Here is a 26,835-nt window from a genome sequence, read left to right as displayed (position 1 = left end):
TTAATCAGAAAGGGTTTTTTCACTCTCTGGAAGCTTCGGTCCATTAAAGCATATTTTGATATGTCAAAAACTTCATTGGCTGCCCTTGGAAGCACGAGTTTTGTTTTAATTTTTTTGCCTTTGCTATAAATCAATTTTTGGCCTGGCCCCTATGTATCTGCTTTCTCAATTTAATCTGGACAGTTCCATTAGGTCCACACGCAGAACTCATTTGTTCTCCTTTCCATCGTTAAAGGACTGCCGCTACAAAAAATTCCTGGACAGAACTCTTGTCTCCCAGGCAGGTAAATGGAACGACTGGCTGGCTAACATCATCAACCATTCCTCATCTTACCTCAATTTTAGAAAATCAATAAAAACCGATGGTAACCTATGAACCTAGTGTATCACTCCTCCCAACCTGTACTTTATTTTCGATGACTTTGCATTGTTACTTCTTGGACTTTGTATTGTAAATACTTCAATGACTTTGTATTGTAACTACTTCGCTGATTGTCCAGCGCCTCTTGTTGTAAACCGCCTCGAACTATCATGGCTTTGGCGGTATATAAAAATAAAATTATTATTATTATCATTATTTAGAATTCTGGTACAATCCCTTGTACTGAGTAAACTTGACTACTGTAATATCGCCTCATCCAAGGCAAGGCAAATGATGGGATGTATCAATAGAAGCTTCGTCAGCCGCAAACCTGAAGTCATAATGCCACTGTACAGAACCATGGTGAGACCTCATCTGGAATACTGTGTGCAATTCTGGAGGCCACATTACCGTAAAGACGTGCTTAGAGTTGAGTCGGTTCAGCGGATGGCCACTAGGATGATCTCTGGGCTCAAGGGTCTCTCGTATGAAGAAAGACTAAACAAATTGCAGCTCTACACTCTAGAGGAACGCAGGGAAAGGGGGGGGACATGATTGAGACATTTAAATACATCACAGGACGTGTCAAGGGGGAAGACGACATCTTCTTTCTCAAAGGACCCTCGGTCACAAGGGGACACCCGCTCAAACTCAGAGGAGGGAAATTTAATGGTGACACCAGGAAGTATTTCTTCACAGAAAGAGTAGAGATCACTGGAACAAGCTTCCAGTGCAGGTGATCAAGGCCACCAGCGTGCTTGACTTTAAGAATAAATGGGACATCCACGTGGGATCCTTACGAGGGTCGAGATAAGGAACTAGGACATTAGCACTCAGACTTAATGGGGGGGGGATCAGTAGAGTGGGCAGACTTGATGGGCTATAGCCCTTTTCTGCCATCATCTTTCTATGTTTCTATGTATTTGGCAATTTCCCAAAAGAATATGCGACAATTACAACTAGTGCAAAATGCAGCGGCCAAACTGATTTTCGGGCTGAAGAAGTTCAATCATGTGACATCTTACTACCGACAGCTGCATTGGCTGCCGATGGAGGCACATGTGAAGTTTAAGTTTGGTTGTTTTTGCTTTAAGATACTATTCGGTCTAGCTCCTAAGTATATAACTGACCTTTTCTCTTTCTCAGCCAACAGACATAAGAGAAGCTCACACTTGAACTTTGTCTCCCCTCCAGTTAGAGGATGTAAACTTAAAAGACATCATCAACATCTTTTCTCACATCAGGCAGCATTATGAGGTAAAGATCTAGAACAATTGCTTACGCCTACTACTTATGGGGAATTTAGGAAACCCCTAAAAACATATTTTTTCCTGAAGTATCTAGGCAGCTGACCCGTACAATTCTTTCTCCACAATAACTGATCCCTAGAGCTGTTAATCACTAGCTTTTAACTCTGCTAAGCTCACTCAATTTGTACCATCTTTTAATCATTGTAAACCGCATAGAACTTCACGGTCCTGCGGTATATAAACTGTTATTATTATTATTATTATTACTAATGGTGAAAACAAGAACATAATACTATTCTCTATCTTAATTTAACTGTAAAACCTGGAAAACAATTCTAATTTTACTTGTGAAGTATTGTTGGAAAATACAGTAAAAGCATATGAAGCTTCAACATTTAATACAGCTACTAGTCCATAAATTTCTGAACATTTATTCTGCCTAAATCAAAAGTAAATTTACACATGAATAACTCATCTGAAAATTGCTCTCCTTCGATCTGGCAAAAAGTACTCTTTTACTTTAGTCCACATCCAGGGAAGCGTTTCCTGGAGGACATTTTGGATGAGACTAGAAAAAATTAAATTAAAAATGTCTGTCAGTGGTTCTTCAGGATATCCACAATGAATATTCATTGTGGATATCCTGGAAATCTGACTGTCTGCCTCTAGGAGAACGAGGTTTGGAAATCACTGGTCTGTGTGCTTGTTGGTCTCTCTGACATTTATACTATATTGTACACTGCTTAGATTGTATTATTTTTGGTATTTAATGAATGAAATTAAAACGCTCTGTCAAGTGATTAATTAAGATTTTTTATGAATGATTGTTGTACACTTGTAATTTTTGAAAATGAATAAAGATTTATAAAAAAAAATAATAATAAATTTAATTCATTAAGTACCACAAATAATAATAATTTTTGTATGTGTTATGTTCCATAAACAAAGAAAAAAAAGGTGCTATTGCTCAATAATTTCTCAACAATGAGTAATTGAGAAACAGCACTCTATTCTTTTTTTGAGTACGGTTTGATAAAAAGCACCTGAGTGAAGAAGAGTTCTCCTGTCTTTTTGCATTAATTTCCTGCACTAAAGTGGGTGAAATGTCTTCAGGCCCGTTTGAAAGTAGAGGCAGGCATATAATTAATGTTATTTAAAAGACTGGCTGGGGTATACAGTAGGTACTCTAAGAGCATCTTCTATAAAGCTGCAGTAGCAGGTTCTGTCATGGCAAATGCGACACAGCCCATAAGAACTTAATGGGCTGCATCACATTTGCTATACCAGGACCCATTATCACAGCTTTCCAAAAGGGGCCCTAAATGTGCAGATACCCTGAATACAGAGAAATTTGAGTAACCTGGTTGGAGGCATTATTGAGGGCCAGATTAGGGTGGAGTTAGCATATGTGTGCATATTTTTATATAATGCATACGTACATAAAATTAATCAGCATTCTTAGGTGCCTCATTATAAAACTACTGGCTAAACTAGGGCAACAAAATCAAGCGGACAAGTATAATTCAGTAAATAAAATTTAATTCAAAATAATTTAGGAAAATAGAAAATCAAGCAATAATTGCTTTGATTGAAAAAAGTATAAAACTAACAATATGGTATAAAACAAACTGAGAATCCAATTTTATCTACACAAAATTCCGACTTATCATTAAAGTGTCTATGTGCACAAACCTGTCGTCTTTTTTTAAAAAAATAAGGGCCTTAAGTAGAGAGTTGATCTTACAGCTTCTAAGTCACTTTATACTTGTGTGCATGGCCCTCTTCCTTGCAGATTGCTTCTTACTACCACAAGCTCAAGTTCAATTTATTTAATATACCACAAATATAAAACAAAAGTTCAAATCTATGGGTTTATAATGAATATAAAATGGGAAAATAAGACAATACAAAACAAACTCTGTTACAATTAAAAAGAAGAACAATAAGGATAAATTACAATAAAATTTGCAATGGGAAATTAGGGAAAAGGAAAAAGGGGGAACCCAAAATAATATAACTTCCAAAAAAAAAGAGTTACCTATGTCACTGGCTGGTCACATGAAGGGCAATCCTATAACCAGCACCCGACTACTGATGTTTCAATTTATTTGTAGTCAATTTATTTGCATGTGGATATTTGGGTGCAATATATAGGGGGAGAGGGGTAATATATAGAATACTGTATGTTATGCATATCTTGTGGCATTTACACACCAGCAGTTATACCTGATCTATGGCTACCGTGACTACAGACATGTAAATTCTTGTAATGCCAATGCAGACTATTGCTAGTATTCTCTAACAGAATCTGAACATGCAGATGCCATTACAGAATATGTGCTCCCATGGGGTACTTATAAGGAGGTACACCCATATAGAATTGCTACCTAAGTGCTGTATAGAAGCATGAGGCTGACCCAAAACTCTTAGGGCCTGATTCTGTATAGGACGCTGATACTCTTAGGGCCTGATTCTGTATATCAGTGGCCGCTGATTGTGTGTTAATCATGCATCGGTATCCTGTTCAGAATCGTGTCTACAATCCCGGACGCCTTAAATGTAGGCCAGCATTTCGCAGGACTAAATTTAAGGAGTCTGTCTCACGTCTACGGAGACACATACCGATGCTTAAGCCCACCCAAGGCCACTTCTGGGCAAAACCACACCCAAGCCCTGCTTTGGGCATATTTAAGTGTGGGTGCGTGTCTCCACAGATGTGCTATAGAGGCGTCCTGCCTCAGACGCTTTAAAAAAAAAAAAATAAAAAATAGGCGTCCTACCACAGCCAATCAGGACGCACATCGCCACTTGCAATCAGGACGCGCGTTTCAAGAATCAGGCCCTTAATGCTTCCTCTCTTGTTAGTGAACCCTTTGGGTTACTCTGTACCTCACTTCTCAGAATTAGAGCACACAAGAGTCATTACACACTGAAGGATTAGGTTGGTTCCAGACCGTAAGTGACTCAGGAAATGTTTCTGATGATCAGAAATGTTTCAAAATGTTTTACAATCACAAAAACATATTGTCTTTGGTAAAACAATAATAAACCAATGAAAAATTATTAAGTACACAAAGGTTGTTTCTTGATTCCTCATCACCATTTCTGGAAGCTCTTGGCTCTCTTCATATCCCATCAAATTGCTCATTCTCTTTCTTATTTAGAGTACCAGAATCAGGCAGTAGACTGACGAATGGAGGACATTGCACTAGCTGTAGTGGTAATCAGGTCCTGAGGAAGATTCTCTCTGACATGCTGCATTCGGTGCCGTGCTCTCTGAAATGCTTCTATAACAAACATGAAGCAAATAGGTCATGCCTGATCTGTATGTGTGAAGGACGTTTCATGTGTCTGCAAGAACAGCAATGTGCTCGGTATCTGTAGAACATGTGCCACAACTGTGAGGAGTTTCTAGAGCACCTTGGGAAACTGAGGGACTGGGCATCTAAATGGCAGAAGATTAATATGGACAAGTGCAAAATAGAATGACAAACGGAAAAAACCCCCAAAACTGCAGTCGCAGCAGGACATAATCCGGCAGTATTCACTGTCCACTGATTTGTTGTACTGATTTCTCAATACCCATGGTTCTTCATAATTGTGGTTCAATCTCATCTGGACCCCTGAGGAAGGAGCGTTTCTCCAAAACACAGCCCATGTCGGGTCCTGTACTTCACATATGAGAACCATTATTGAGATTATTATTTTTTTTAATTTATTTATTTTTTTTTTTATTCTTTATTCATTTTTAAAAACTTACAATATATCATAAGGAATTAGGAATATTGATAAAAAGGGGGGTATTTATTTTATCTTACAAGAATATTTGATTGTAAATACAAGTGATATGTGAAAATTGTTTTTATTATGTTTAATTCACTTGTTGTAAGATTCAAAAATGAATAAAGATTTACAAAAAAAACACCCCAAAAACTTACAATATATGTAACAGCATATATAACATTTTAAACTCAGATACAACACTTAATATTCTGTTAAAATTCATATCAGAATTTATCCCCCTCCCCCCATTCAATAACAGTCTTTAAATTCAAGAAAACATATAATAATCCCCATTCCCATATACCTTACTTTAATAATCAGACCAAAATACCCTTCTCCCTTCCCCCCACCTTGGACATGCATATATAAGGGGAAAAATAATATTCAATTATTACAATATTTTGTTAATGGCTCCCAAATATCCTGAAATGTTCTGCTGTGTGGCTATTATCCTTTCCATTTTATAAATGTGACATAAAGGGCTCCTTTTACGAAGGCGCGTTAGCGGTTTAACACGCGTAATAGCGCGCGCTAAACTGCCGGCTGCGCTGGCCACTATCGCCTCCTCTTGAGCAGGTGGTAGTTTTCCGGCTAGCGCGGGGGTTAGCGCGTGATTAAAATTCACGCGTGATAAAGCCGCTAACGCGCCTTCGTAAAAGGAGCCCAAAGAGTTCCACCAGAAACTTAATTCAGCCTCTCCCAGTTTTTCCAATTATTCGTAATCTATTGTATGGCAACCCCTGTCATATCTTAACATTTATGAATTCCTACAGCTGTCTATATTCTTAATTATGCCATTGTTTTAACTTTATTAGATTTTAACTGATCTATTTTATTGTATTTCAGACTGATTGTTTTATTGTACATCCTAAACATTGACTGTATGCATTTTTTTGTTGTTAACCACTTCGAACTTCTGGTATAGCGGTATATAAGAAATAAATTATTATTTTTATTAACAAGTAGAAGCCTGTTATTATTAGATGATATTTGGCTCTTTCTACGCCTTCTACATCACCTCTGCAGGTTTTTTAAAAATTTTGTCATTCTTCGCTTGACTGTTCACTGCAGACTGGTTGGATTGTTTGGTTTTTTTTGTTTTTTGCAAGTGCAAAATAGAAAAGTAGAAACATGATGGCAGACAAAGGCTAAATGGCCCATTCAGTCTGTCCATCTGCAGCATCCACTAACTCCTTCTCTCTCTCCTCTCTCTAAGAGATCCCACATGCCTCTCTGTCGCTTTCTTGAATTCATACCCAATCTTTGTCTTCACCACCTCCACCAGGAGACTATTCCATGTATCTACCACCCTTTCTGTAAAAAAAGTATTTTCTTAGATGCCTCTTGAGCCTAATGGCAGAGACCACCGACTAATTTTGTAGCAGCCTTCTGGACTGACTTCATCCTATTTATATCTGTTTGAAGTGATATATATATAGGGAGAGTAATCCTAAGTAAAGCTACAAAATGTTGCATTAGTCTCGTATTACTCTTCAGGAATTCTGTTTCATCTTTGCAATATTTTACTACTTCTTTGCATGAACAGCTTTCTTTAAGTCCCAGGATCAAAAGAAATTTCAGAGAAACTAGAAAAGAGGAGAAATTAGGTCCTTACCTGCTAATTTACTTTCTTTTAGCTTCTCCAGACCAGTAGAAGTCTTCTTTCAGTCTCCACCTGCTGGTCATGATTGGATATATACCCATTCGTAAAGATTAACCTCTATTGGTCTGGAGAGTGCTAAAGAATATCTGATACTCATTTGGACATGGTTACAAAACTATTTCTAAACATTTGGGGTGAGGGCCTTTCTGCCGACTCTGGCCTCGATGGCCTTGAGTCGTTTTGAGGGGGGGTTTCTTCCTGTACCCATTCCCAATATTTTCTTGAATTGTGTTAGATATGATGCATCACTGTTTGTATTCTGAATCTTTGTGTTTTGTTGTTCTATTTGCACAATTGATTGCATCAAGTAAAAATTGTTGGAACCTAAACATTTGGGGTTCCACACATCCACTGTGAGGCAGAGGATCTACAAATGGAAAAAGTTGAAGACTACGATGACTGTTCATGGTTGTCCAAGATCGCCCCAACAGCAAACTGAAAATCATCCAAGAAGTCAAAGAATGAGAGCCTAACATCCAGAGATTTGCAAGCCTCTCATTGCAGTTGATATGTGATTTAATGCATTATCTATAAGGAAAAATGGTAATGGGAAAGGTGTTCGTGGGAGGAATGCTAGAAGGAAATATTGTCCTCTACAATGAACATTGCTGCCTGCCTCAAGTTAAGAACTTAAGAATAGCCTTAGTGGGTCAGACCCACGGTCCAGCCAGCCCAGTATCCCATCTTCATGGAGGCTAATTCAAATTACAAGTACCTAGAAAAACCCAAATAGTATCAGCATTCCATGCCACCGATCCAGGGCAAGCAGCGGCTTTCCCCTGTCTGCCTCAACAATAGACTTTGGACTTTTCCTCCAGGAACTTGTCCAAACCTTTTTTAAAACCAGCTACATTAAAACACTCTCACCACATCCTTTGGCAACACATTCTAGAGCACAACTATTCTCGGTGAAAAAAGCAATTGGATGACCCTGAATATCCTCTGGAGTCAAAAATTGGGCTTTTTGGTCACAATAATACACATTTTATTTGGTGAAAACCAGACCTGCTTTCCAAAGTAAGAGCCTCATCTCAACTATCAAGCGTGATGGTGGCGATGTGGGGGCTGCTTTGCTTCATTAAGACCTGGAATTTTACTTTATGTAAGAATATTCTAGAGGGGAATGCCAGGCCATACATATGTGAGCTGATTAACTGTTCCCCTTAACTGTATCCATGACATCCTGTTTGTCTGTCTTGTCTGTTTAGATTGTAAACTCTTTGAGCAAGGACTGTCTCATTTGTGACTGTACAGCGCTGCGTACATCTGGTAGCGCTATTGAAATAATTCCTAGTAGTAGTATGAAGAGTTTCAGTCTTTAGGAAGCAGAGCTGAGATTGTGATGTCATAATGCCTCATTCCACCAATAAGAGCCAACCTCATCAGTGATGTCACAATGGCTTGATTGTCCTGTACTCCCCTCTGCCCTCCAACCCAGGCAGCAGATTAACCGTTACCCTTAACTGTATCCATGACATCCTGTTTGTCTGTCTTGGCTGTTTAGATTGCAAGCTCTTTCGAGCAGGACTATTTTCTTCTTGTTTGTGACTCTGTGCAGCGCTGCGTGCATCTGGTAGCGCTATAGAAATAATTAATAGTAGTAGTAGAAATGAGCTGAAGTTGAGACTACAGTGAGTCAAGAAGCAAGACAACAACTCTAAATGTTCAAGTTAATCTGCTACAGAATGGCTGAATAAGTAGAGAGTCGTGTTTTGGATTTGGCCAAGTCAAATCCTAATGAAATGTTTTAGCAAGACCTGAAGAAAGCTGTCGATGCAAAAAGAGCCCTCAAATATCACAGACTTGAAATAGTGCCACATGGAAGAATTCTTTAAAATGTGATGTGGAGATGATAAAAAGGTACTTTATTGAGATATTAAATATTCCTGAGGAATCATTACCCCCTCTCACTCGGGTATATTATTTGCCTAATAAAGTAATAAATCAGCAAACGGAGAATCAGAAACAGGAAGCACAAGATTTTCAACAAGATTTGACAGCAATTTTGGAAGTATCGGATAAAGATTTGGCTAAACCAGCAACTCTTTTACTATCTGTGGCGTTGCTGCCAGATAAGGATTGGATACTAAAAATGTTCTTTAAGAACAAAAATAAGGAATTTCTGGGCTTGAAAATTCAAATATTTCCAGATGTTAGTAGAGAAACCCAGAGTCGTAGACGTCAATTCCTTTTGATGAAAGCAGGAGTTGCACAGCTGGGTGGTATTTTCTTTTTACGCTTCCCATGTAAATGTATTATAAGGTATCGAGATAATAAATATGTGTTTTTTGAACCGGCTCAACTTACAGCTTTCTTGACGCAGAAACGTTTGGAGAAAGAAGGAAGAACGACAACAACAATGTAATAGTAACAACTAATGGACTCGATAAATAGAATAAGCTCCTTAAACCAGTCATTAGATACCTTTTTCTTGTATAGGTTTATTAATGGATTTCCTTAAAGTTCACTCATAAATTCTTGGATCAATATTTGAGGACTTGAGATTGTTAGATTTAGAGATTTTTAGTATTATGGAAATTAATTTCTTCTATTATTATGAACGATTAGACAATCTTTCTGTACAAAATGTTTTGATTTTGTTAAAAAATTTAAAATGATAAATAAAGAATTAAAAAAAAAAAAAGTGATGTAAATGACAGATGGCCAATTACAGAAAATATTTTTGTATTGATGCTCGAGGAGCTTAAAGAGTTTCACACAAGCATTCTTATAATGTTGACTCTTGTTGTTGACTACATAATTAAAAAAATTATTTTTGCATGAATGATTTTATTTAGTGGGGTTCTCTTTCTCTCTTATTAAGATTCAGATTAGGATATAATCATGTACAGGACAGTACATGCAATAAAGTACAGTAGTACTGCAATAAAGGGGCTGGAGGAGTTGCCACACAGTGAGAGATTAGAGAAACTGGGCCTCTTCTAACTTGAAAAGAGGAGACTGAGAGGGTACATGATAGAAATATTCAAGATAATGAAGGGAATACACTTAGTAGATTGAGACAATTGTTCACCCTCTTCAAGGTAGAGAGGACGAGAGAGCACTCTATAAAGTTAAAAGGGTATCGATTCCGTACAAGCGTAAGGAAGTTCTTCTTCAACCAGATGGCAGATGAGCTTCAATGTAGAGAAATGTAAAGTCTTGCACATAGGGAAAGGGAACCCGATGAACAGCTATACGATGGGAGGGAAGGTATTGGGGGAAGGCAACCTTGAAAAAGACTTAGGGGTATTGGTGGATATAACGATGAAGCCAGTGGCACAATGTGCAGCGGCCTCAAAAAAGGTGAACAGAATATTGGGCATTATCAAAAAAGGTATCACTATCAGAACGAAGGAAGTTATCCTGCCACTGTATCGAGCGATGGTGCGCCCGCATCTGGAGTACTACGTGCAATACTGGTCGCCGCACCTTAAGAAGGATATGGTGATGCTCGAGAGGGTCCAGAAGAGAGCAACAAAAATGATTAAGGGCATGGAAAACCTTGCTTATACCGAAAGGCTGGAGAAGCTGGGGCTCTTTACCCTGGAAAAGCGGAGACTTAGAGGGGACATGATTGAGACTTATAAAATCATGAAAGGTATAGAGAAGGTAGAGAGGGACAGATTATTCAGGCTAGCAGGGACATCAAAAACAAGAGGGCACTCAGAAAAACTGAAAGGAGACAGATTCTAGACGGTGGAGGACACCTGGAATGCGCTTCCAGGAGAAGTGATAGGACAGAGTACAATAATGGGTTTCAATAAGGGCTTGGATGACTTCTTGAAGGAGAAAGGGATTACAGGGTATAGATAGAGGGATACTATACAAGGTACTTCAGGATTAGGGCATAAACAATTCAGGTGGTGGGAACTTACAGGTCAAGGACCTGGAGGGTCGCTGCGGGAGCGGGCTTCTGGGCGCGATGGACCCCTGGTCTGACCCAGCAGAGGCGATACTTAAGTTCTTATGTTCAGAGAGTGGTGGAAAACTGCAACGCTCTTCCAGAGGCTGTTATAGGGGAAAACACCCTCCAGGGATTCAAGACAAAGTTAGACAAGTTCCTGCTGAACCAGAACGTATGCAGGTAAAGCTAGTCTCAGTTAGGACACTGGTCTTTGACCAAAGGGCCGCCGTGTGAGCGGACTGCTGGGCATGATGGACCACTGGTCTGACCCAGCAGCGGCAATTCTTACACAGACACATAGAAAAATGAAGGCAGATAAAGACCTAAAGGCCTATCTAACCTGCCTATCCATACCATCTATTATCTGCACCATCTCCATTGGGAGCCCATTCCATGCATTCACCACCCTTTCCATGAAAAAGTCTAACCCCTTTTACCTTCCTCCTATGGCCCCTTATTCCAGAGTTTCCTTCCACTTGAATGAGACTCGAATCATGCACATTTATGCCACATAGGTATTTCAATTTTTCTCACAAGAAAAACAGTTAATAACAAAATATAAATCAAAAAGTAGAAAATGTTATTAGCCAAGTGATAGAAGTACCCACTGAAAAACCATTTACTTAAAGTGGAGAAAAAGCTTCAATCTTATTTAATATTTAGACAGCAACCCAATGAGCAAAAAACTACATAAAATTTTTGATAATTGTGGAAAATTACATTTTTGATAATTGTGGAGTTTTTTGCCTATGATACAGAAGTTGAACAACTAATAAACTCATTGGTTTGCCATCTAAATATTAAATAAGGTTGAGACTTTTTTCCCACTTTAAGTAAATGTTTTTTCAGCGGGTACTTCCATCACCTGGCTAATAACATTTTCAACTTCTTTATTTAAATTTTTCTATCATATCTCCCCTCTCCTGCCTTTTCTCCACCTGCTGGTAGAGGAGTGTAAACCCATCCGTTTCTGTGCCGGTCTGGAAGGACGTTAAAGAATGTGGCATTAAGAGAGATAGGCTCCCTGTGCATTTGCACTTGGTACAAGTAAAAGCTGATCAGGAATGTAGAAAGAAGTAGCTCCTGATTTTTCTGCCTATTTTCTGTTCTTTGCATTGTATGGAAAGGGCATCAAGAAACTCTTTCAACTTCCAAATCCTGACAGAAAAAAGCCAAAAAGAGGGAAGAGGAAGGACACAGAGAGAAATGAGAAATAGACCATGAAGATGACATACCAAGGACATTATGGATGGAGCTCTGCTGGCTAAATCCTCCCAGCCGATCCAGTACACTTTGCATTCTTTTCCTGAAAGCACTGGATTCCATAAAAGCCCTAAAAAGAGAAAAACACTGTTCCCTTAGTGGTTGCCCTCTCCAGACATTCCCTAGAAGAAGAGGTGGCAGCTTAACCTTCTACTATGAAGCACTAAAGTCTAGGAATCAAAGTAGATGGGCGTGAAAAATGATGCATTTTTTTGGACTGAGAAAAGGAAGTTCCCACCCAATGACAGACACTTGGAAACACTCATGCCACGTAAGGCTCAAAAGGAAAGTATTTCTGCAGGAAAATAAACAACAGACACATACAGAGAAGTCTGTCCTCTCACCTCAGTGTGGGGAGGAGGAATCTGCAAACTGCACTCTGACCAGCTTGGTGCAGGAAGAAGGGGCCTGGATGTATAGTGCTCTACCTCTCACATCAGTCCAAGGGCCCTTTCTTACATACCTAGATTGCTGAATGCAGTAAAAATTAAATGTGACGCTCCCTGTTGTCTCTGTTCGAAACCCAAAGCGACTCAGACGATCACCCTGTAAACAAAGTACCAACAAGTTATCAGACTGTGCTTTACCCTGCTTGAAAGCAAATCTTGACCGACTGCTACTCATTCTGAGATACATCCACTAATGAGGCTTAGACACATGCAGGCATTCATGTACCCCTCCCAATCACACAAAGTTGGACTTCATTACATGTGCTTCCTGGCTTGAGGTGGGGAAGGGCTGGGCCTACTTAATGTATGCAAATTTTGTACTTGATTAAGATCCCAGGCAATTCTTCCCAGTACTGTGTAAGGGTCCTAGACATTATTTTTTTCTGCATATAGGTAAGGAAGGGCTATCTGGAAGCTGACTTCCGTTCCTATTTAAAGCTTTAAACTTGATCTCTGCTGGTCCAATCTTTAATGGGCTAAGAGATGCTTACTGTTTTACAGCTTTCTAGGAGTGTGCAAGCCAAACCTTTTTGCTTTCTTCAATTTTCTGTGTTATTTTTTGGATTTTTCATTGTCTTTGGGCTATTTTTAGTATTTATATTTTTGTTGTTGAGGGTCTGTTGATAACTAGTGCATGTTACTGAACAACGGTTTGTACTGTTGATGACACAATCCTCCCCACCAATAATTCATGGTATAAAATCAACATGGTCAGCTCACTACTTTCTCCTGCCCATAACAATCAGGTTGAAAGTGGTCTGCAGAAGAGTACTGTATTTTTATGCATATAAAGCATCCATGCCTATGCTTACATATTGTGTGTCTATATAAAAACAAACTCTCATATGTTTGGGGGGGTGGAGGGGGGTGAATTCTTCTCAGAGGACTATAAGAGTCAAAGTCTTCTGGGTCTAGTTTGTCTTTTGCATATATTATGGGGGCGGGGCAGGTTTTGGAGGGGATAGGAGGGGTGATAGATTAGGGATGTAACATCTTCTTGTTTCCCTTGTTGCTTATGACTGTCGTTGTTGAATATTGTTTTTCTTGGCAATTTCAATAAAAATTGTTTCAACATAAAAATAAACTCTCATAATGCACCCACGTTATTATATGCACAAAACATGGCAGCCTTTCCTCCCTCTCTCCCATCCTCCACTCTCCACACAAGTCCTGCATCTTTCTTCCTCTCCCTCCCCGCAGTCCTCCAGACTTGTGTACTGTCTTTAGTATCAGCAGCAATTCAGACAGGCAGTCTTCAGCCAGCATCAGGGCCTTTCCTCTAACACAACTTCCTGTTTCTGTGCCACAGCAAAGACCCCAATTTTGGCTGAAGGCTGCTTATCTGGATCGCTTAGTGCTACAGATGGCAGAAAACTACAGAGGACTGTAAGAGGAAGGGGGAGGGTAAAAATAAATAAATAAAAAGAGAGCAATACTGGATTCGGAGAACCATGTATATAAAAAACTAGGTATAATGCACTCAAGCATACAGTGCTTGGGGGGATGTGGGGGATCACCCAGATTGTATAAATGTATATAACGTGTGCATTGTGTGGAAAAATACCAGTGCCTTCAATATAGGAGCCCTATGTGTTTTTCCCAGTTCCTTTTGTGTAGAGAAATGCTGCTGAAGAGCTGCTCACAGCCTCAGAGAAGAGCAGAGTCAAGTACTTTTCCTGGATTGAGTTCAGATAGAGCATGGGCAACCTGCACTGGAATTTCATCGTAACGGCTCCACCATTTTGACTGATCTGATTTTTAGTAATTATTTTCTCACTTTTATTTTTATTTTATGTTCTGTTGGATCTGGCATGGGGATGTTCTGTCACCTCATGTCTCCAGCAGTTGTTTGGCTCCCAGCCCTTTTGGAACGATCGATTATGGCTGGCTTTAAAGACACTAAAAACTGAACTATTCAAATTACAGGTAGTTTAATTCTGACAGGATCTTAGTTTTAGTTAACTTGAACTACTCTTTTGTTTTATTTGGACTTAATTTTATTTTGGTTTTTCCTTTGGTCTTTTTGTTTGTATTCTTAACATGTAAGCTATTATTCATTCAGGTGCTTTAGTCAGATTGTGAGCCTATTTGGATAGTTAGGGATATTTAGTGTTTGTGAACTGCTGTGAACTTCGAAGAGGTATTGGTGGTATACAAATAAAAATTGTATTGTACAGCCTCTAGTAAGTGCAAAAAACTGCCAGAGGACTGAACTGAATAGTTCTCAGTCAAATGAGGCCACCTCAGCGACTGAATGTGCATTTCAGGCATGTAGCTAAAAACTAGGGAAAAATAAAGGAGGTCTCCTTGAAAAAAGAAGGGAAAATAAGAACATAAGAATTGCCGCTGCTGGGTCAGACCAGTGGTCCATCATGCCCAGCAGTTTGCATGATGGTCTCTGAGAAGAGCCACATACAGAAAGCTCTTTCAGGGAACCATCATGGATTGCCTATGTACAAACAAAAAAAATTTAGCCCCTCATCTGAGCTACTAGACACCCATGTTTCACTTACATCAGGATCTGCAAACTGGACCTTACAAGACCAGGGAAAATATGGGTTGCTACTTAAGACCAGTCAGAAGATAATGCAACGGCACCAAATCCAGGCCCCAAATGTAAAGGCCCTAGAAGTGAACTTACCTGGAAGGTTCCTGGTACCCGTGCATACGTGATATCTTCCAACTCAGGAGATCCACCAATAAAAAACCTGCGCAGCTCAGAGCGCGTGCCTAACTCAATGGGCCGCCAGGTCGGAGCTGTCAGCACATGCCGCCCTGTGCCAATAGAAAGGAAATAGAATCATCACAATTCCATACACCTACCAACCATTTGGGGGCTGATCTATAACTGGCACTTATCTCCTAGGCATCACTAGGCACTATTTCTAGAATCACACCTCAAATATGGCCTCAAATAAACATATTATTGGAAAATCATGTGGCACTCTCTTATGATACAATGCTATATGGTATGATGATGAGGAAAAAAAGTCAAATATCATCAGAGAACAACAAGCTTTTATTAGTCATGACAGGGGTTGCCATTCAACATATAACCAACAATTGGAAGAATCACAGAAACCTTAGTTATACATTTTGTCATATATTTGGAATACATTATGTCATATATTTAAAATGGAACGAGCAATAGCAATACAAAGAGGGACATATACTAAATTTATAAAAATATGGGGGCCATTGACAAAATATTGTAGTGAATAGTCATCACTTCTTCTTTTCTTTTTCTTCTTTTGGCACACCAAAGGGGGGTTGTGTTGGGAACAATTTTACATAATATGTTATAATATGTTCTATTATATGTGTAGATTCTGATTGAAAATATGATGAAGGTTGGGAGGTAGGGGGAGGTTAAACGTATCACTAGATTTTTATGTAGTAGATATCAAAGTGCTATTGTGTAATAACTTGTTGAAATATATTATTTTGTGCACTTATTGTCAAATTTGAAAATGAATAAAGAATTATTTAAAAAAAAGAATCACACCTACGGTGTCTAACTCAACTTAGGCATTGGTAGGCATTATAATGTTAGGTACCGGTATATTATGCCAGGGATTTCCTGGCATAATTTACTGGAGCCTAAGTCATGCTTTTTTCAGGTTTCTGGATCTTGCTGCATCTTGTCAGGTAGAACTGTCGTTTCAGCCATCATGCTGTGGGGCTTTCTTCAGGGTATACTGTGAGGTCTGCAGTTTGTATTTATATAGTAGGTCCTCAAACCCGATTGATTGGGGCATGAGGTGAATGAGGCAGGAAAGTCCGTGGGTCACAAATTTGAATTTTGGTGAGAAAGTCAGTTGGTCACAAATCTGAATTTTGGTGGGAAAATCAGTTGGTCTCTTTTTCCCCTAGAATGGAAAAAGTCTCTGGTGAGTTTAAAGATGTTCTTTCTGTGAAGCTGGGCTATATAACATCTTTAAAAACTGTATCTTGAAAAATGACAGCATTACGCTGGTGAAGAATGACCAGCTGTAACTGACCTGGGATAGCCTCTAACCTTCTCTAAGCCCGATAAACAAGGTATGTCATGTTCAGTAAGGTACTGCTCTTTGGATTCCAGTTAGGGGATTTTTACCTGGAGTTGCTGGAAGTAAGAGAGATCCATAGCCCTCCACACGATACCTCTGCCAGAAATCTAAAGACAGCACCTCAAAGTACAGCGCAGGCCACTGAGGAAGAGAATCTGAGTGTAAAGAGGAAGAGGGCAAATTAGGAGTGGGTAGAGAGCCTATTTAGGGAGTCATTTTATTACAGGACACTATGTAAGAAGTCCAAAAAAGCACCCATTTTATAAAGGTAGGACACTGGCTATGTGCAGTTGTAAAACAGGTCCCCACAAGCAGCTCCAGCACTATACAGATGTGCACGCATAAATTTACACTTGCTCTTAAAGAAGGGTAAATATGTGCTTGCATGCTATGCATATATCAGAGTATTTTATAATGTGTGCATACACTACAGCTTCACCTCCAGGAATGCCTATGCGCAGATTGCACAAACAGAGGTGCACTTTTTCTACGTATATGCAGTTATGCAGTTTTAGAAAAGCTCTTCTTATGTAGAACCAGCTTTACATGCAGTAAAAGCAAAGTTACTTACCTGTAACAGGTGTTATTCCAGGACAGCAGGCACATATTCTCACATGTGGGTGACATCCTCCAAGGAGCCCGGTACGGACAGTCCAAAAGTGCACCGTCACTACCCTACTGCGCATGCGTGACAGCCTTTCCACCTGACGCTGGCTCATGGCTCCTTCAGTTCAGTAACAAAGCTAAGAAGCCAAGTAGAGGAGGTGGGAGGGTTGTGAGAATATCTGCCTGCTGTCCTTGGTTAACATCTGTTACACGTAAATAACTTCGCTTTATCCCAGGACAAGCAGGCAGCATATTCTCACATGTGGGACTCCCTAGCTGCCAGGATCATGCCTCTGAGAAGAGGGTTATTGACAACTACCATGAGCCTGGCAAAACCAACAGGGTTGGAGGGAAGTTAGCCTCTAACTGGCAAATAAATTTTGTAGAACTGCTCAGCTGAACCGGCTATCCTGTCTGGAATGATTCTCCAAACAATAATTGGATGAGAAGATATGCGCTAAGGACCAGGTAGCTGCTTTACAGAAGTCCTCAATGGGAGTGGAACGCAGATGGACTACTGAAGTGGCCGTTGCTCAAACTTTATGTATGGTGACATGGTCCTCTAGTGTCAGCCCAGCCCGAGGAACAGCTGAGTAGAAATCTGCTGCTTCACCAGGATGAGAATGTGGTTCTGGAAAGACAACAGGGAGAACTACAGTCTGATTCAGATGAAATTCAGAGATGACTTTCAGGAGGAATTTAGGATGAATATGAAGAATCACCTCGTCATGGTAAAATGTTTATTTATTTGCTTCAATTTCTATCCCATCTTCCCAGGAGCACATGGACGATGCAGAAGGAAAACCACAGTAGAATGTTGTATAAGGTGGATCTGATACAAGCTGCTAAAAGTATTGTTCGTGGACAGAAAAAACGCCAACACGAGATTGAAGGACACAAAGGTACTGGGAGGTTGGGTAAAAACAAGATGACACTCTCAGCCTAAAAATGGGCTCAGAGGAGCCCGCAGGCCTGAAAAGAAAATTTATTCAAAACTGAAAATTTATTTTACCGGACGAAAGAAAAAATGAAATATATGTCTAAAGTGACAGGAAGGGGGGAAAAAAAGGCGTCTAAACTATACGCTAAAAATACAGTATATAATAGACATACTGAGAGAATTTTGAAACAGCTTCTCCATGGGAAACAAAAAAATAGAAAGAGCCGCAAGCCGGTTTTGGGCAGGAAGGCATGCATGCGTATATAGTATGGCCGGTCTTCAGACCTCTGAAGTTGTTAAAGTAACAGTGCACCTTTAGACTGTCCATACCAGGCTTCGTGGAGAACATTACCTACATGTGAGAATATGCTGCCTGTCTGTCCTGGGATAAAGCTGTATAATATACCCCTTTAGTGAGCTTCAGCATTACATGCTACTTCTCATGCAGATTTCTAATGCACCTCAGTCCTTACCCCTTCATTACTCAGACCCACACACTGCTCTGCCAATGTACCGCAGTACTGGGTTCATCATATAAAGGCATGCTTTTAGAGAGAGTACTGCCCTTCCCAATTTGACGCACCCTCCGATTCATCCTCTTGTATGAAGAAAGCCTCAAAGGTGAACGGATAAGAGAAGTATGCCACACTGTCCTGGGCAGGAGGAAAAAGAGGACATTTTAACATGAGACACTGGACCCCCATCATTTGACCAGAATCTGCTGACACATCACAAAGAGAGGAGGACTAAACAGCCACATGACCACAGTCTGCTGTAGTATATTACAGACAGGAAGACAAAGAGATGCCACATTTATTTATTTAAAACATTTTTAATCCGCCTTTATTCAAGGCGGCTCACAGTATCACATACACATTTCAGGATTTAAACATCTTAAAAATCATATAAATCAGCAAAAATCTTAAGATTATACCATCTCGACTTCCAAATTACATTTCAACCACTCATCTCAACTTATTATTTTTTTTTTAAATTTCTTTATTCTTTTTCAAACTTACATCAAGTGCACAAAAAGAACAACATGAAATACTATCATATAACACTTGAACATCATACATTATATTCTTAATATGTAAATTAATTAAAAACCCTCCCCCTCCCATCTTTCTATACAATCATTAAAACTATCATTTTCCTTCAAAATTTCAATTTCGCTACATCTTATCTTCCAATCCCCCCACCCCCCTATGTATATTATCAAAGAAAAATGATGCCTATTCACTACAAAAATCAACCATCGGTCTCCATATCTTTAAAAAATTTTTATAACTTCCTTTCTGTATTGCAATTGCTCTTTCCATCTTGTAAATATGACACAGGGAATTCCACCAAAAAGTATAATTGAGATTACTATAATTTTTCCAGTTGTTAGTAATATGTTGCATAGCAACACCCGTCATTATCATCAAAAGCTTATTGTTATGTGCTGATATTTGACTTTTTTTCCTACAACTCACCCACTCATCTACTACATTACTTCAATAAAGCAGCACAAATCTGATAACCTACATAGCAAGTTCTGCTGTGGCAACATAGAACAGCTTCCCTTTCCCTCTTTATTCCAGCCCTTACCTTGTGCAATGTCTTTGTAGCACATGTCTGCGTTACTCCAGAGAGCTGCTGAAATGCTGGACTTGACCAACCTGAAAACAAAAGGCGGTAATAAGAAAACACTACCAGAATCCAATTGCTGTTTTGTTTAATTTCATTTTTTCTAATAAATCTTTATTCATTTTTACAACTTACAACAAGTGTATCAATAATTGACAATTGAAATTAAATACATCACTTGAATTTCTGTCATATTTAACATTAATACATAAAATTTAACCCCTTCCCTCCCATCCCTACCATAACATATACAATCAAATAAATCCTATAAAATATTCTTTTTTACTGATCCAAACATTAATAAAATTCAGAATTCCCCCCTCCCACCCTTTCACTTGCATTGTACTTATAATGGAAATATGGTATCTATTCATTACAATAATTTGTCAATTGCCCCCATATCTCTTTAAATTTTTTATAATTTCCTTTATATATGGCTATTATTCTCTCCATCTTATAGATGTGACACAACGAGTTCCTCCAAAAACTGTAATTAAGTCTGCTCCAATTTTTCCAATTATTTGTGATATGTTGTATGGCGACTCCTGTCATAATCAATAAAAGTGTTTTGTTTAATTTCAAGAATGGTGATGGAGTCGGTGCCACGGTATCATAGTTTTTGCATTTACCACTTTTTTTTTCTCTTTAAAATGGAGTGAGTGCACAGGCTGTGTGCTAACTGTTGGGAGTGCGCCCAGCACATCCCCCTGCAGTACAGTACTGCACAGAAATGTACTTTACTGTGCATTAAATTATTCACAATTAGCAGAGGTATAATTAACACCCCCTTGAGTACATGTGCACTAACTACACAAGGGTCCTGGATGCTGTAGGCGATTGCTTCCTGGAACAACTTGTCAAGGAAAATACAAGAGGAAACTCGATTCTGGACTTAATTCTAAATGGACTGTGAGGAATGGCACATGGTGTAGAAGTAGAAGGAACATTGGGAAACAGCGATCACAATATGATCCGCTTCGACCTGGACGCAGGGACGAAACATCGGTTCAGCATGACAGCCACGGCACTGAACTTACAAAAAGGGAATTACGAAGGGATTAGACGCATGGTGGGGAAGAAGATTAAGAAGAACATGAACAATGTAAAAATGCTAGAACAAGCTTGGTCCCTTTTTAAGGATACGGTCACCGAGGCGCAAAATCTATATATACCGTATATCAACAAAAGATCCAAGAAGAAAAAGAAAAAAGAACCGGCGTGGCTCACTGTAGAGGTAAAGGAAGCGATCAGAGACAAAAAAAAACTTCATTTAAGGAATGGAAAAGGTCAAAAACTGACGAAAACTGGAATAAGCACAAACAACATCAATGCAGGTGCCATAAGATGGTAAAAGGAGCCAAAAGAGACTACGAGGAGAAAATAGCCAAGGAGGCGAAAAACTTCAAGCTGTTCTTTCGATATATTAAGGGGAAACGACCCGTGAAGGAAGTGGTGGGACCGTTGGATGACCAAGAAATAAAGGGAGCGCTAAAGAAGGACAAAACAATCGCCGACAAACTGAACACATTTTTTGCGTCTGTATTTACCGAAGAGGATATACACAGCATACCGGAACCCAGCAGGCTATATGCTGGAAATGAAAATGGGAAACTGACAGGGCTAACAGTCAGTCTAGAAGAGGTATGCAGACAGATTGATAGGCTTAAGAGCGATAAATCCCCGGGACCGGACAGTATCCATCTGAGGGTCATCAAGGAACTGAAAGGGACTATACCTGAACTGCTTCAGCTAATAGCCAATCTGTTGATCAAATCGGGAAAGATTCCGGAGGACTGGAAGGTGGCGAATGTTATGCTGATCTTCAAAAAATGTTCGAGGGGAGACCCGGGAAACCACAGACCAGTGAGTCTGACCTCGGTACCGGGAAAGATGGTGGAGGTGCTGATAAAGGACCGCATCATTATCACCTTGACGGACACGGTCTGATGAGGACCAGCCAGCACGGTTTCAAAGACAGATCTTGTTTGACAAACTTGCTGCACTTCTTCGAGGGAGTAAACAGGCAGATAGACAAGGGCGACCTGGTCGACATTGTATATCTGGATTTTCAGAAGGCATTCGACAAGGTTCCGCATGAATGACAACTTCGGAAGCCATGGAATTGAGGGTTAAATACTCACGTGGATTAAAAACTGGCTGGAGCATAGGAAACAGAGTGTGGAGGTAAATGGACAATACTCGGACTGGAAGAGTGTCACCAGTGGGGTGCCGCAGGGTTCAGTGCTTTGACCCGTGCTCTTCAACATCTTTATAAATGATCTGGACATAAGTACGACGAGTGAGGTGATTAAATTTGCAGACGATACGAAATTGTTCAGATTAGTGAAGACGAAGGGGGATTGCAAAGATCTGCAACGTGACATAATCAGACTCGAGGAATGGGCATCGACATGGCAGATGAGGTTCAACGTGGATAAGTGTAAAGTGATGCATGTCGGTAACAAAAATCTCATGCATGAATACAGGATGTCTGGGGCAGTACTTGGAGAGACCTCCCAGGAAAGGGACTTGGGAGTTCTGATCGACAAGTCAATGAAGCTGTCTGTGCAATATGCGGCGGCAGCGAAAAGGGTGAACAGAATGCTAGGAATTTTAAAGAAGGGGATCATGAACAGATCGGAGAAGGTTATCATGTCGCTGTACTGGGCCATGGTGTGCCCTCACCTGGAGTACTGCGTCCAGCAATGGTCGCTGTACATGAAGAAGGACACGGTACTACTCGAAAGGGTCCAGAGAAGAGCGACTAAGATGGTTACGGGGCTGGAGAAGTTGCCGTACAGCGAAAGATTAGAGAAACTCGGCCTTTTCTCCCTCGAACAGAGGAGATTGAGAGGGGACATGATTGAAACATTCAAAGTGCTGAAGGGAATAGACTTGGTGGAAAAGGACAGGTTGTTCACTCTCTTCAAGGTAGGGAGAACGAGATGGCATTCTCTAAAGTTGAAAAGGGATAGATTCTGTACGAACGTAAGGAAGTTCTTCACCCAGAGAGTGGTAGAAAACTGGAATGCTCTTCCAGAGTCTGTCATAGGGGAAAATAACCTCCAGGGATTCAAGACCAAGCTCGACAAGTTCCTGCTGAACCGGAATGTACACAGATAGGGCTAGTCTCAGGACGCTGGTCTTTGACCAGAAGGCCGCCGCGTGAGTGGACTGCTGGGCACTTTGGACCACTGGTTTGACCCAGCAGCGGCAATTCTTATGTTCTTATGGTCAACTACCCTGTAGCAAATCAACTAGCACATAACCCTCCCATTTCTCAACCCATATCATGGCATGTAGTTGGTATGTGAATTAACATGCATTGTCATCTCAGTGCAGTTAAGTTACCATGCACATGTGCTAACAGCACACTAACTACTTAGCAGACTTTAATGAACAGGCCCAAAGTACAGGCTAAACAGCAATGGTATAAGTCACCATGTAGCACTGGGATAACAAAATCCGGAGACTCTGCATCACTACCGACCATTCATGTAACAGCCTTTATCCAGTCATTTAGCCTTCCCACATACAGGCCTAGCTTGTAAGTTCTCTGGAGTAGGCAGTAGTGGATGCATAAATGGTATAATTTTTTAATGTTAGTTTTGTAACATAGCAACAGAAACAATGCCTCATCAACAAATATTGAAAATATAATATATCATACGTCTGCATCTTTTGAAATAGTGTTATCTAAATATTATCATCCATTTCAATCTCAGAAGCTATGGAAAACAAGAGGGAGCCTTGAACATCCTCTAAATATCCCTCACCCCACAGCAATGCAGCAGAACAGGGTGATTCTAGGGTGCTAGTTCTATGCAACCATTTCCATTTACTTACGCTTTGGAAGTTCCAGGAAGAAGTGGATGTAGAGGTTATCAAACTCGTACCCCTGAGCAGACACTGAAGGAGAGAGCAGAGGGAATGCAGGTACTTTATTTTTATTTCACTTTCAGGGTATCTGGTATTACAGAAGTTTGCTCACTAAAATTGCAGTCAGAGTCATTTTTGATGGGCGGAGGTGAGAATACATAACCAGTACCCTGCAAGACACTACTGAGTCTCCAACAGATGCCAAACAACCTGCACTTGAACCCTCGTTCAGCAGAAGGAGAAAGATGGGGACGCCCCTGAGCTCCTGTGAAGTAAATGCAGGCTGGCTGACAGGTACCATCAGAGATTGGCATGTCAGCTGTAGACTGAAGTCTATGTGATCTGACTGCAGGCAGAGCTGGAAAAACACTGAGCCCCAAAACCCCTCAATAAGGGACAAAAATACATTGAATAAAATAATAAAGTGTGGAGAGCAGAACAACACACTCCTGCAGACAGGCGTGCAGAAGGGAAAAACTGTAGAGGGAGCTAACGAGTCCAGTGAAGTAGAGCAGAGGCCCAAACAAAAATCCGGAGTGGACTCCTTTTGCAGATGGCACACAGCCATGGGGACACTACCCATCTGTCTAGAACACAAGTATCAAAGTTGGTCCTCGAGGGCCGCAATCCAGCCGGGTTTTCAGGATTTCCCCAATGAATATGCATGAGATCTATAAGCATACAATGAAAGCAGTGCATGCAAATAGATCTCATGCATATTCATTGGGGAAATCCTGAAAACCTGACTGGATTGCGGCCCTCGAGGACCAACTTTGACACTCCTGGTCTAGAATGTCTCACCTAGTGCACTAGAATAGATTTTACTCAAAGCAGAAGGTGCTATCTAGTGGTCAAAGCCTTGAATTACATAAAGCAGAACTTTCCAAACCCGTCCTGGTGACACCACATTCAGCTGGGTTTTTGAGATATCCAAAATGAATTATGAATGAATGAGAGAAATCCGTCTCTAAAACATGCATATTCCAAAAACCCAACTGGCTGTGGGATCCATTTTGTGAGGGCTTTAACTTGAAATCCTGTTTTGTCATAGACCTTGTGCAAGTCATTGTGGGGAATTCCGTAATTGTGTACTTATACACAGGCCTCTAAACAGTGACACAGTAAGTGTCAGCAGCTAAAGACGTGAATGATCCATCCAGTCTGCCATTAAAGTGGCGAGAGTTGAATATGGCTCTTTGCACAGGCTCCACTTCTTCACTTTGGGCTAGATTCACTAATCTGACTTCTGTCGCTGATTCCAGCAGGCCCGACCAATTCACAACAGCAAAAAATTCAAATGAGAGCGATCAGAGGAATGCCTCTCTCTGACCGCATGGATCACTAGTATGCGATCCCGACGCATGCGTAGATCATCTGCTTTCCCTGCAGATGGTCTGCGCATGCGTTTTGTGTCCGTTTTTTTTTTTGGGCCCCAAATCTCCTGCTCTCCCAGGGAAGGGCTATCCCCGGCGGCAGCAGCCTCTTCCCTTTCGCCGACATTGGCTTGTTGCCTTTCTGCTCCTCGGTGGAGATTTGTATTCTGCTGTTTTACAACATCTTAGACTTTCTTAAGTCCAAGGCCAGGGGTGAAATCTCTCGGCTTGATTGAGTTCCCATTAAATTTTTTGGGAAAGATTGTGGCAGATCTTGCTTTCTCCTATCAGCCTGTCATGCCCTGCTCTCTGCCCCAAGCTCTGGATCTCTGCCGCCTTCCCTGCAGTGCGCGCCCGTGGGTTTAAAGCAGGGCTGCACTTCAACTCTTCCGAAAACATTTGAAAACTTGGCTTTTCTCTAAAATGTAATGACCCCCTCCCGCTTCGATATATTAAGTCCCTCTAAACTTCTCTTTACTAAGTCCTTCTACTTTTCATTGTAGTTCCTCTCTATATCAATTCTTGTAAACCGTGCCGAGCTCTACTTCTGTGGAGATGATGCAGTATACAAACTTAAGGTTTAGTTTAGTTTAGTTTAGAACTGTTCGTTTACAAAAATTGGATAGCTCTAAGTCTAATAGATGTTGGCACTGTCACCTTAAAGCAGGGACTTTAGATCATTTACTGTTCTATTGTTCATTTATTTTGGCTCTTTGGAATTCAATATGGGGACAAATAAATTGTTTGTTAGAAAATACGGTGGCATTATCATATGATACTGTATTATTTGGCATGTCAATGAGATCTAAAAGCCAAATATCTTCAAAAAATAATAAGCTTTTACTTATCATGACAGGAGTTGCCTTACAACAGATTACAAGTAATTGGAAGAATTGGGAAAGATTATAGTTTTTGGTGGAACTCTTTGTGTCATATATATAAAATGGAAAAAGTAATAGCTAAGCAACAGGGGTATTTAAGGAAATTTCAGGATATTTGGGAACCTTTAACAAATTATTGTAAGGATTAGATGCCATTTTTTCCCTCATTAGTACATGTCCAAGATAGGGGAGGAGGGGGGATGTTTTTTATAATTGTAAGAAATATTAGGAAATATTTTATTATATGAAATGTCTGTTATATTTTTGTTGTGGAAGGGTGGGGAGGGAGGGTGTAAAACCTTTTAAATGGATAATTATAGAATATTAAGTGTTATATTTTTGTAAAATTGTTTTGATGTTTTGAAACACTTATTGTGAGTTTTAAAATGAATAAAGATTTTTTTTAAAACACCCAAAAAACCAGTGAAACACTCTCAGACTACTTCGTTGACAAAGACGACAAAATACAGTCTCACCTTGACTCCGTTACGTTACAGGCTGCAACTCAGGCAAAACAACTAAAACCACAACTGGAAACCTAACTAACTTCGATACAGTCTCCCATGATGACATCATGTGATTCTAGGCACAATTCACCCTTCTAGCTCTAACCTTGACCCCTGTCTGCCACACCTCCTAGTGACGGTGAAAGATGCCTTTGTAGAATTCTTTCATCATTTCCCTTCCTTTCATCACTTCCCTACAAACGGGCATAGTGCTCACAAACTGGAAGTCGGTAGTCATCAGACCAATTTAGAAATAATCCACGCTCGACCCCAACATGCTCAGCAACTTTAGA

The 26,835-nt window shown here is 40.1% G+C and overlaps 1 protein-coding gene across 1 annotated transcript in view; it reads right to left on the bottom strand.

The window, feature by feature from the left end:
- Positions 1-3,133: 3,133 nt before the first annotated feature.
- MKS1 (MKS transition zone complex subunit 1) overlaps positions 3,134-26,835 on the bottom strand; it is a 93,560-nt gene continuing 69,858 nt past the window's right edge. The window contains exons 11-18 of the mRNA XM_033940395.1: positions 23,750-23,812; positions 19,865-19,935; positions 18,855-18,924; positions 16,773-16,880; positions 15,318-15,451; positions 12,691-12,773; positions 12,200-12,297; positions 3,134-4,898 (exon numbers count right to left, since the gene is read on the bottom strand). Coding sequence (XP_033796286.1) covers positions 4,786-4,898; positions 12,200-12,297; positions 12,691-12,773; positions 15,318-15,451; positions 16,773-16,880; positions 18,855-18,924; positions 19,865-19,935; positions 23,750-23,812 — 740 coding nt within the window. The 3' untranslated portion in view covers positions 3,134-4,785. The remainder of the gene's footprint in view (positions 4,899-12,199; positions 12,298-12,690; positions 12,774-15,317; positions 15,452-16,772; positions 16,881-18,854; positions 18,925-19,864; positions 19,936-23,749; positions 23,813-26,835) is intronic.

The sequence above is a fragment of the Geotrypetes seraphini genome, chromosome 1 (assembly GCF_902459505.1).
Source record: "Geotrypetes seraphini chromosome 1, aGeoSer1.1, whole genome shotgun sequence".
Lineage (NCBI taxonomy): Eukaryota > Metazoa > Chordata > Amphibia > Gymnophiona > Dermophiidae > Geotrypetes > Geotrypetes seraphini.
Note: the sequence above shows the minus strand (reverse complement) of the source record. Positions and strands in the feature narration are given on the sequence as shown.